Source organism: Bidens hawaiensis, unplaced genomic scaffold (genome assembly GCF_021521415.1).
Source record: "Bidens hawaiensis isolate Kalapana, Puna unplaced genomic scaffold, B.hawaiensis_p1.1 tig00002153_1, whole genome shotgun sequence".
Taxonomy (NCBI): Eukaryota; Viridiplantae; Streptophyta; class Magnoliopsida; order Asterales; family Asteraceae; genus Bidens; species Bidens hawaiensis.
In genome coordinates this window covers 1,807,323-1,819,722 of record NW_027491115.1, presented here as the reverse complement: position 1 = coordinate 1,819,722, position 12,400 = coordinate 1,807,323, and the positions used below count along the sequence as shown (strand labels likewise).

The following is a 12,400-nucleotide window of genomic DNA, read 5'->3' as shown; positions in this document are numbered from 1 at the left end:
ATTTTGACTCGAAAACCTCACTCAAAACAGTCCCGGAAGAGCTCAATTGGACAGCCACCCGGTTAGCCTACAACAAGACGTTTTTCGATCAATACGCGCAATATAAGGATCAATTAACGTGTAAAAGGCATGGGGAATCATAAAACCGACCTGGAATTGGAGTTTTCACGGCTGAAACTTAGCTGGGCAGAAGAAAAACAAGCAGGGGGGTTCTCCTTGTGATCGGCGCCGCTAATGGGCTAGGGTTAGGTTAATCCAAGTTTTATGATATAAATTAGATGTTACGCATTAGCCCTCGAAGTTTAAGGGATGTCGTAACTTGGGGAAAAAGGTTAGATAAATTAACATACCAGAAAGATGGTCGGGTCAACGAAAGATGCCAGACAAATCCCAAGAAAACATACATACTCTACAGGCAGGAAATCTTTAAACCGATAAATTAGCGGGCGTTACAGGGGCTGGGTGGGTTTAGGGTGGGTTATTTTATTATTATTTTAAATGCAATTTTACATATTCAGTCCTCCAACTATCAATAATCTTTAAAAACTTAAATTAAAATAATTAACAAAGTGAACCTTGGATTTTGAAATGCTTTATATGATGAAATAGAAGTTTGCAAGCTTGGGTAATTTTTTTATATTTTGCCCGATATAATTTGCGAATTGTTTAAGAGTAAAACTTTCAATCCCGGAGCTTCATTAATTGTACCAAATGAAAACAAAAGTAAACGAGCAAACGATAACGTAATTTCTCATGAACATTATAATATTGATGAACGATAAACAAGAATGCTTCGAACTGCGAAACGGATCGGTTTAACGAAAATAACTAATGTCAAATACATTAAACAAACTTAAGATATGTATATATTTATAAACAAAACCAAAAATTAAAGTGGGTCGGGTTTTCGGGTTTGAAAAGTAATAAATGTTACATTATGTGCTTTCAAAAAGCAAATAAGCAAATAATCAAGTTTGGGTATCATAAAATGTTTTGCTTTTTGTTGTGTGTTAAAAAGATGGTTTTCAGAAGCAAAAAATCAAAGCTTTTGTTTTGCTTTTGAAATACCAAATTACAAATATACACATCATTCCGTTTCTGTAAAACTAGTAAATATAAATACATAAGAACATCGTTTTTGGTCGTTTTACCTACTTTTTGGTATTTAATTGAATAGTTATTGTTTTGGTCGTCAGCTACTGTTTCACCGGTTAAATTTCATCTCACGTCGAATTTTGGCACGGTCACATTTGATAATGCAATTTAGTGATGTGCCTCCTTTATCTAACCTGAGATTCCCATCATTCATATGAAAACCCCACAATTCAATTTGATTATTATACTTCACTTTTAAGCTCAATTCAAAATGGGATGGTCTTCAACCTTTTGCTATTACAGATAATTCAATTTGATTATTATACTTCACTTTTAAGTTCAATTCAAAATGGGATGGTCTTCAACCTTTTGCTATTACTGAAATTCAAACAGAAAGCATCACGGAAATGTGAGAAATTAGCAAAGGTAGGAAGAATCAAACATACATCGAAAGGGCGTTTTGATGATAGTGCAAAACATTGGAGGTGGATTGAAATTCAAATTGGAAAAGAACATGGTACACCCCCACTTCATCCTCAACCAGTGATGCTTGGATAAGCGCTTAATACAAGTCATGTGAGTCCTTTCGTGGTAAACTCATCGGAGACTTTGATGGTCGGGTAACTTGTTGGAGTTCAAGGCGGTGGATCAACAACAGTTACGAACTCAAGATTAAGAATTTTTTTTTTTTATTAAACATGAAAAACCCCATTTTAGTAAATAGTTTTAAAATAACCTATTTTGGTAAATAATTTACCCACAATCCCCATTTTGGTAAAAAAAAAAAATCTCCACAAAAGTTGATCCAAACAATTTTTTTTTTTTTTTTTGTAAAAACTACACATATGTTTGCTTCCTGTATGATCTACAACAATAACTAAATTATGCACAAAGTTAATAAACTATCATATTGAACTTCACTTTCTGAATACCCATTCTGGCAAACGTACTAAAGATCATAAACAAAACACAAGCAACTTTATGTCCTTCCTAAACAAACATTCTTTTTGTATTTAAGTTCAGTCTTTGTGGATCACACATATTGAGGAAGGATGATCTAAAGATTTAGTATTTTATGTCTTCAAAAGTTGTACTTGATTTTATCGATTTTAACTGCTCTGTATATGCATGCTTTCATGTTTATGTAGACCATAGGTTGTAAAGGTTTCAGACTAGGGTTTTAGACCAGGCACAATATAAGTAATGTTCACTTAATACCATAAATATCGATAAAGCATGTTACCTGGCCAGCATGTAGCCAACGATATGCAAAAAAGAAAATATATATATGTATATATATATATATAGGCAATAACTTAACTAAGATTACTGCCGCAAGTTACTTCCCTTTGTATTCTCATGCCAATCATATGAGTTTGCTATTATTCCTAAAACTTGACCGGAGTTTCTTTTTTTCTTTTTCGAAAAGGTTGGGTGGGGTGAGGCGGCAATTAAGCAAAACAAGATCATTTCTGTACAAATCAAATGTCTAAAAGACTCAAGAGAAGAATTGCCACGCACACCCCTAACCAACTCAAAATCGCCTGCCTGACTAGCAAATGTACCAAAACCAGGCACAAACCGGAGCCTAAACCAAAAACTGCACCTGAATTTAATATTATCTTTATCAACTTACTGAAGACGGGGGGCTATCATCTCCACCTGTACAAGAAGTCTTGATTGCTTCAGCGGTCATTAGAGCCGAGACAGCCTTATGAATCGCCAGATCAGCACTCAACATAAGCTTCTGAGCTCTCTCCCTCTTTAACTTAGCCATGTTACGCGCATGCTTTGCAGCACTTGAAGCATCCCGCAGCCTGAACTCATCAAGATCAGACCCACCCAACACAAGCTGCTGCTGTTGTTGAACCACCCTGCTACTGCTGTTACTGTTATGCCAATCATTAAACTTTTTACTGTTGTTTCTCTTCACTGATGATGGTCTTCTTAAACCGGGACTCGGTCTTGGTGATACGAGTGTTCTAGTGCTTTTAGCGCTTTGGAATCTTAGTTGTTGGTCGGATGCATCACCACCGTCCAAACAAAAGTGGCCTGTGTCTCGCGGTGAGTACATTTTGGTAACCAGTGGAGACACGTCTGGAGAATCCGCCCTCTCGTCTCCAAACCCATATGTATGTACTCTTCTACCTACCAAACAAATATGTTATTAATATAGAACAAATACCAGCAAATAATCTTTGTAAATGTTAGGTTACCAGAATGATGAGTGTCATGATCGGCTAGGGTGTGGCAAGAGAGTGAGATTTTCTTGTGTGGTCTGTGTTTAGAGCCCCTGTTGAGTAATTCAAGCCCACGCGGTTTCAAACAGAAAGCAAACATGGGTGGTTTGTCTGCTGCTGCTGCTGCTGTGGCTGCCTTCTCCTGGGACCCGCTGGATGGGCCAGTTGATGGTTTGGGCTTTAGTTTTTCCCATTCTCTGCATGTTTGCTGGTACTTTTCCCACAGTGGAGGCTGATGATAAAAGGTAAAACCTGATTAGACCGCAGTTGTTTCCAAATAGAAAAGAAACATGGTGTGTGTGTGTGTGTGTGTGTGTGTGTGTGTGTATGCACACGCACAAACACACAAACCAGAAAATATGTAGAGAATGTACACTCTAGAGCTGAAATGGATAGATTTATATAATCATTTAATTCTATTATTATATCCTAGGCCGGGTCTACTAGATTTTTCATAATTCAGAACTAGGGTTTATATAGTATTTAGCTAACTAAAGAGAAATCTATATCTAGCTCATATACTTGGTTCGTTATTTACATTTTTTATTAGAGTACAATCTGCTAATACTTGTTACCTTAAATATTTACTTTCTATTTCGTGCTATGCGAATATAATGTATAATTACGACGGAATCCTTAAATCGCTGCTATTTATTTATTGGCTTTTTACTATATTTGCTACTTTATACATGATGAGCACAAAATTGAAGCCACCTTGACCTCTAATGTAATGGCATTATTTCAATGTAAACTTTTTTGTCGTTGGCTACTGCCAGAATTTTATGGTGTCATGATAACTATGAATAAACTTCAAGTTGGTTAAAAAATATGAACTACTACCAACTTGGCACAAACAGAAGATCTCAAAAACAGAACTAATAGCCTTGAATAGTTGGCCCATGGGCATAGAAAAATCTCAATCCTAACTACACCCTAATCCTAACCTATGCAGTTAATATCGGCGATGGCGAAATATTGGTAGGATATCGATGATATATCAGTTATCGGTACCAAATATCGGTTCAAATATCGGTCAGAATATCGGTACCGATGATATTGACGATATTGACCGATATTGACCAATATTTTGGATGCCTTGGTTGATGTTGACTCGGAGGAAGATTTCATGGCTTACGATTAGATAATGTTACAAATACCGACACTTTTGAGTTTTGACTTTTGATATTACTATTAATATTATATATGTTTACGTTTTCATACATGTATATATATAAATCCTGCATGATATTAAAGTTACCAATATCCCACCGCGATAACCGATATCTCAAATATTGGTGCTTGACTGATATCGGATTTACTACCGCATTAACTGCATAGATCCTAACATATGTAATCCAACTCACAATAAACATAAATAGGTTTTTCAGATCAGATAACAAATTGAAAACTATGGGGGAGGTCAAAAGACATGAAGAAGAAAGATCATGAAAAATAGTGATTGGTGTAATGGATCATTCAGGACACAATATGAACACCAATTGGATATTTACTACTTACTGTAAATAGACCTCAACTTTAATTTATGCAGACAACATATAATGGGATGAGAAAAAAGCTGCACGTGCACTTGAATGCTATGGATTTGTCTCTCATCTCAAACAAAAAAAGAAAACTCTAGTGAACCATGAGTGTACCCTTAGAAAGAACTTGAATGAACTAAACTTTGCAACTAGCTGGCTGGACTAAACTTTCAAAATACCCATTCAACATTCTAATTTCACAAAAAAAATCAATGAAGATTCTTAATACGTAAAGCCTTAATCTTCTGGTAATAGGCAAAAAGACAAAAGCAAACTAATGAGAACTTTGAAATGAACCCTTCGCTTTCAAATATTTATGTTAAAAGACATATAGATTCGCAACAATGTGGGCATTAGCAAGTGCTGAAATTTACAAACTTAAACTTCCAACTTATCAAGTCAAGTTTGAAATTCAAACTGCTAAGAAATAGTGCCAAAAACTTGTTTATTAAACCGACCTTTTCTTCTTTGAAGAATTTATGTGCCTACAATCCAAATCTTAAAACTTCGTAACAGTCAGCATTTAGCTAGAATATAACACTCATCTAGATGAGCTAAAGTACTGAAACTACGCTCATCTTCACAAATCATTAGAAACACCGGCTGAGTAACATCTTCACTTTCATATCGGACTTGAATTTAGGGGTGTTCATCGGGTAAACCCGATCGGGTTTCGGGTTAATCGGGTCGGATTAGTCGGGTTCGGGTTATTCGGGTTAGTCGGGTTGACCATGTTACTTTATAATTTTAAGTTGATTTTTATGCTTGTAACTCGTGGGTTGCAAAATTTTTCATTCCACTCAGTTTTCAATTTTTCACAAGTAATTATCTTATAACTACATATAGGCTTGTAAACCAACCGAACGGACATGAACAAAGGCATGTCCATGTTGGTTCGTTCAACTTTAAACGAACACGATCACGAACACTTAAACAAATATTTGTGTTCATGTTCTTAGTTAAAAATGAGCATGTTCGTGTTTGTTTACGTTCGTTCATTTAAAATCTAAACGAATAGTTCACGAACATAAATGAACACAATAAAACAAAGACGAACGAACATGAAGGAACATATATGTGCATACATTAACGAACACAAACATACATAAACGAACATAAATGAACGCATTTAAATGAGCACAGATAAACAAATATAAAACATATTAGGGTGATATAATTTCTAAATGCTAATAATATTTAATAATCTTATTTTAATATGTAAAGGAACATGAACGAACGCAAACAAACTTAAATGAACAATCATAAATGAATGTTCACGAACATAGATGAACGAGTGAAAAAGTTTTTCATGTTCGTTCATTTAGTTAAATGAACACAACATAAATGAACTTTTTCAGTCGAACGGTTCATGAAAAATCAGAATAATTAACTCCTTTATAAAACTCTCAGTATTGATTTTTTAGTGCTTATTTCACATTCTCATTATTGTATTTGAAGTAAAGTATCATCACTAATCGGGTTATTCAGGTTAACCCGAAGCCCGATTTTTTTCCAAAATGAAACCGAAACCCGACCCTATCAACAATTCGGGTTATTCGGGTCAACCCAATTAACACTTTTTGACCCTGTTTAACCCGACCCTAATTAGCTTATTCGGGTTCGGATCGGGTTAATCGGATTCGGGTATTTTGGACACCCCTGGACTTGATGCTTCCAAAATTTCAAGATATATGATGGCATTATAGTAATTAGCATACAAAAGAGTTGCAGTCAATCAAAAGAGTATACTGTAAAGACATTCTGTTTCTGGGAGAAGGGGGAGGGGTCTCATGTAAGCAACATAGCAGCAGGATTAATATTTTATATATTTCTGCATCAATTCTCTTCAAAATAAGATAACGATAAAAAATAAAAAACTTAAAAAAATGGTGGCAGATATAACTATATTAAAATCTCTACTAGTATAATTTTACTATGTGACTGAACTTATTAAAATGAAAAAAAGCAAGCAATTTATATTTTAACTAAAACACAAATACAAATGCAATAACATTGTAAGAAAATTGCCTTAATGGCATGAGTTAGATCCAGCCTTCCAGTTTGGTCATGATTTGCAGATTTTGTAAAAGCAAGACAAATAAAGAAGAATGCATATAAGTGAATATAATGTGTGTGTGTGTGTGTGTTAATCTAGGCCGTGACAAACCTGGAATTGTCTGAGCAACGGCATGCCCTTCCTTTGCCTTTTATCCCGCCAATGGTCATAGATGGATTTTGCAACTTGCAAGGGAGTTACTCTGGCAATGAGCTCATCAACCTCCCCAGAAGAAAACTGATCACGCTTCTGAGCATAGGAAACTTTCTCCAACATATCCATCACCTTCTCAAAAAGCTCATCAGATATTATACCATCATCACCCTCTTTACCCCTGCTCCTACAAACCCATTCTTCATCTTCGCTATCCATGTCATACGTAACACGTGATGCATCCATAGCCATTTCAATGTCATCTCTGACCTGGCGCAAGTACCAGGGGGTGCGAGTGAAACATCCTTCCTTTGGATGAGAAAGGCCATCAGCCTGAATCAGCCGAACACCGGGAATAGGAATATTTTTAATGGATGCTGCTCGTATGTTCCTATTATGACACTCCTCATGCATCTCCTTAAAAACAAACCATTGGCTCCGTTCTGGGAACTCAAGTGCCCAGTCTTTCCCTCCTTTCCACATCATAGCATGTGTGTAACGGTTTGTTGACCCGGGCTGTAAATCCTGATGCACCTTATATGCATACTTTAACTCCCCACTACATTTCACTGCAAGTTTCCACTCGTTCTGCTGATCAGCTTCCAAAAAAACTCGGGCCCCACATTCTCTCCACCCTTTGTCCCCGCCGTTGATCAATATATTTGCATCACAAGCCACCAGCTCAAAGTTTCTTCGTGGGCCACCACCTTTAGCAGCAGCAGCAGTGTCTGATGATGACAAAGATATCTTCTTGTCATTTGTTTTCCTAATTCTCTGGAAAGGAAGATTATTATGGACTTTATTCTTATTAGAATAAGGCAATGTGTACTGGACCTGAGTCCTTGGCTTCTTAGGCCTGTTCCCAAAAAAGTCTGTCTTCCTATCGCCCCACGGATGCTGCCAAGAACTTGTTTTAAGGCCAGTTGAATGTTGGTTGGGGCTAAAAATGATGCCATCACAAGCGAGGTCAGATGCATGATGCTGTTGGGCCCTGTGAACCTCATCTGATGTCGGGATTTCAACACAAATAAGACCTTTCAAGTTAGATGTAGGTGAATCTTTATTGCCTTGTGAATTTCCAGCAGATTCACTGAAATTTGGATCAATGGCAGCATGATGTAACTCATGACTACTGCTCTTAGAAGAAGAGCTTTCTGAAGATATCCCTAACTGACTACAATCATCATCGTCATTATCATTATCATCACCATCATCTGCTGCTGCAAGGCTAATACTGTGTTCCAGCAAAAGCTTGAGGTGTAGGCTAATAAACAAATTTGGGGCAGCATTAAATGAAAGAGCAAATGGAGGAACATTTCCATGTCTCAAACTGTAAATTGTTCGAATCCCAGGTACCGGCTTGGATGATCTAGAACTACTGAACAATGAAGCACCACCACGGTTTGACTTCTTATGTAAAACCTGCAGGATAGAAATATTCTGATAGTTAATACTTCTTCAAATTAAATTCATATTTCAAAATGCAACTAACCAACTATCTTAAAACATTTCTCAGGCATGCAAGTTCTTCTCCTTAGCATATTTATATTTTCTATACGCCACTTAATATGTAATCAATCCATCTGTTGTCCCCCAAAATTATAATTTGCTATTGCGTTATTAAATTTAACTTCTCTAGCGTATATAAGTTTCTAAGTTTCAACTATCAACATATTGTTCCTTTTTTTAATTTAGCATGTAATGACAAAAGGTTCCAATATGTTGTTTTCCAGGCATCAACAATCAATGTTCCGTCTTCCTAAAGCTGATATCACTAATCAACATACCATTGGAACCTCTGTTTTCCTAAGTATCACACAAATGCAACTTGGCAAGGGGTCAATGGTAAAGGACTAGGTATTTTTTGTATCTTTACTTGATTGTTATTTTGCATTTTTTTCATTACAGTACTGCAAACAATATTTAAACTTACGTATGTGGTGTAAGATATATAAGGAATGAATAAAAATGAAGCGCCGTAAGCGCTGTGCTATGAACAGAACTGAATCATCAAAAAATATTAAGAGACAAATACCTCAGTTTGAGAAGCATAAGGTATGTGGTTTGTTGGTGTTACACCTTGCAGTAGTTTAATGCTGTCATATGTGCACTCAGAAAGAGGCAGGTGTTTCGAGAGTAAACACTGTGGCTTGAACTCAGAATCAAGATACCGCCAGTCAAAATCTCTCACTTTTGAGAAACTATAATATGCAAAAACCTTGTGGCTTCTGAAGTTCTGAAACAAAGAAAGCTTAAATCTTATTGACGTGACTGGAATTTGATGGTTGATAGACTCGTCTTTCTCAGGTCTACAAAACACATTCATGACCAGGAAAACAAAGGTGAGAGCTTGCTTTAAGCAACCTTCAAAGAGAAAAAGCCTCAACCCAACAATATTATCAACAAACAGAACCTCTAAGAAAACAGTAGGCCACATGGTAACCACAGTGCCAAACTGAAGCAAAACAACACTGTGAAGCAGCCATACTATATCCGCCCCAAGGACATAGTATGTAAGCATAGGCCAAAGCGGTATGCATATCTCAAACTTCTCACGTTGTATTAACTGTGTTGCATCTAGCCTCACCACATGTGATGTGTTACTCAGGGACCGAGGTGCTGCTTCTGCAGAATCACTAAACCTATGGCATCGCCGCCTTCGGACATAAACAATAGGTACGTGTCCTTCACTGCCATTATTACTTATATCATCTTCAACTGATGCGCTAAAGAAAGCAGAAATGCAATTTGGTGAATCAGTTTCTCTTTCCGTTATGTTACACACGTCTCGAGAAGTACTTAGCTTTGGCGATTTGACTCGATGATGAGCCAACCATGATATAATTGGTTCTGATTCCATTAAGGCCTCGTCCTTCATGTGAACAGGTGTGTTTGGCTTATGTGGAAGTTCACTAGGAAGAAGCAACAGTTTAAATCTCTCACTTTCAAGGCTGATCCATTCTTCATCCCGGTCATCGTATTTTATATGATGAAGATTCTTTTCTGCATCATAATCATTTACCAAACCATAGTACCAACTTTCATCTAAAGGCCAGAAGATCTTAATCTTCCTGTTGAGGAACCAGTGAGCATCCATGTCATCAGAATGTACTTCATAGAAATGTCGCCTCTTTCGAGAAGTGCCCTTACCTTTCTTATGCTGTTTCCTGGGGCGTAACACTCTGTCTTGAGCCTCACCAGAAGCAGCCATGGGGATTTCACAATCCTCACCTTCATTTGCAGACAATATTGGAGGTTTTAAAGAAAATTCAGTGCAACTAGGGTCAAAACGAGACGAGAGCATCCTTGCTGCATTTTGTTCAAGATCATCATCAGGGTCCAGGTAAGCAGATGATGACTCGACCTTCTTTGCAACAGTCCCACTGTTTGATCCTTGCTGCCTCTTTCTTTTGCTGCCATTTCTTTTTAAATATTCCTTCATTTGATTTCCATCTGACAAGTCTACTTCCACATCCTTAGCACTGTGTCTCTTAGCGTTTCCGTTTAAACTACCCATCCGATCATCCTTTTTCTGTGAAATTTCCTTTACCTCATCTTTATTTAACTTGTTAACTTCATCTTTAGAACCCAATGAACTACTGCTTAAAGGCACGTCATCTTTGGAAGCCAATGAACCATCACTCTTGGCACGACGAGCCAAATTAACCGCTGCCGACCCCTGTTTTCTATTACCTTTAGAACCACCAGCAACAATCTTCTCCTTTGTTCTAGACTTAACCCCAACCTTCCCATTTAACTTAACAGTCTGCGGTGTAGAACCGTCAGCGCTACCAGAAAGTTCATTCTTTATGACAGCAACTCTGTCAACAGAAGCAGAAGGATTAAGCAAAGCCGACCCACGCGGGCGCTTGGGAATAATGTCATCTTCAACAAGAAGATCATCTATGTTATTATGCCTAATCCTTTTATTATTATCAGTGTTTGTGAAATTCTCCTCCTGAAAGCTACTTGTAATAATATTCTTTCTTTTCTTTGTATCATCACCACCATTCCCGAACCAGTTAGTCGTTTCGGTGTCGGACGAATGAAGTGTTTTACTACCTCCTCCTACAGTAATCTCCATCAACAAACCCACCCTAAATTCAATCAATCAAATCAAATCAATCAGCGATCTATCTCTGACATAACTTAAACCCACTTCCAGATCTGCAGGCCACATATTCACAAACGAACGAACGTAATCAATTGGACACAAAAACGAAAGCCGTGGAACTAATTAATTACAGAAAACAGTAGTAGGAGTAGTAGTAGTAGTAGTAGTAGGTACCTGACATAGATAGATAGATAGATGGATAAGATCGAGACGGTGAAGATCAAAGCATCAATTTGATGATTCAACCATACGCCCAAAAACCACACCTTCCTTCGATTGGAAACCCTAATTTTTTGTAAATCATTTGGGATTCAATTTTAACCTTTTTTTTTTCTTTGTTCTTCTTTTTTTAATGTTATTTATATTTTTCTTTTTTAACACAGAGAAGAAGAGAAGTGTGGCGTGGCGTGGCGTGGCGTGGCGTGGCGTTATTATTATTATTATTATTATTATTATAGAAGTAAAGAAGACAGTTGGTGCCACAAGACCCAAATTGGGTCATGTGACACCACCTTAATGGTCTGATTTTTTTATTGGTTAAATGTTTTTCTTTTAGGTTTTTTCTAGACTCGTAACAAAAGTTATGTTTTTTATTTTACAAAATTTATGTCAACGTATCACCACAACTCCGGGATTGACAATGCTCGGGTTTTACCGACTCACCGCACAACGTCCAGTACCGACAACGCTTGGGTTTTATATACAGGTCTTGTGGCACCACCTCAATGGTCTGATTTTTTTTATTGGTTAAATATTTTTCTTTTAGTTTTTTTTCTAAACTCGTAACAAAAGTTATGTTTTTTGTTTTACCGAATTTGTGTCAACGCACCACCACAACTCCGGGACTGACAATGCTCGAGTTTTACCGACTCATCGCGCAACGTCCAGCACCGACAACGCTTGGGTTTTACAACGCCCGGGTTTTGCCAAACTTAATTTTAGTTTCGATACCGTAACAATCGACACCGTGATTTTTTTTATTGGTTAAATGTTTTTCTTTTAGTTTTTTTCCTAGATTCTTAACAAAAGTTATGTTTTTTGTTTTACCGAATTTGTGTCAGCACACCACCACAACTCCGGGACTGACAATGCTCGGGTTTACCGACCCACCGCGCAACGTCCAGTACCAACAACACTTGGGTTTTACAACGCCCGGGTTTTGCTGAACTTTATTTTAGTTTCGATACCGTAACAAATGTGA

The 12,400-nt window shown here is 37.1% G+C and overlaps 1 protein-coding gene across 1 annotated transcript in view; it reads right to left on the bottom strand.

Annotated features, from left to right (window-relative positions):
• Positions 1 to 2,419: 2,419 nt before the first annotated feature.
• LOC143608392 (uncharacterized) overlaps positions 2,420 to 12,400 on the bottom strand; it is an 88,543-nt gene continuing 78,562 nt past the window's right edge. The window contains exons 10-13 of the mRNA XM_077083443.1: positions 9,121 to 11,182; positions 7,044 to 8,507; positions 3,312 to 3,567; positions 2,420 to 3,243 (exon numbers count right to left, since the gene is read on the bottom strand). Of these exons, the coding sequence (XP_076939558.1) occupies positions 2,723 to 3,243; positions 3,312 to 3,567; positions 7,044 to 8,507; positions 9,121 to 11,182 (4,303 nt within the window). The 3' untranslated portion in view covers positions 2,420 to 2,722. The remainder of the gene's footprint in view (positions 3,244 to 3,311; positions 3,568 to 7,043; positions 8,508 to 9,120; positions 11,183 to 12,400) is intronic.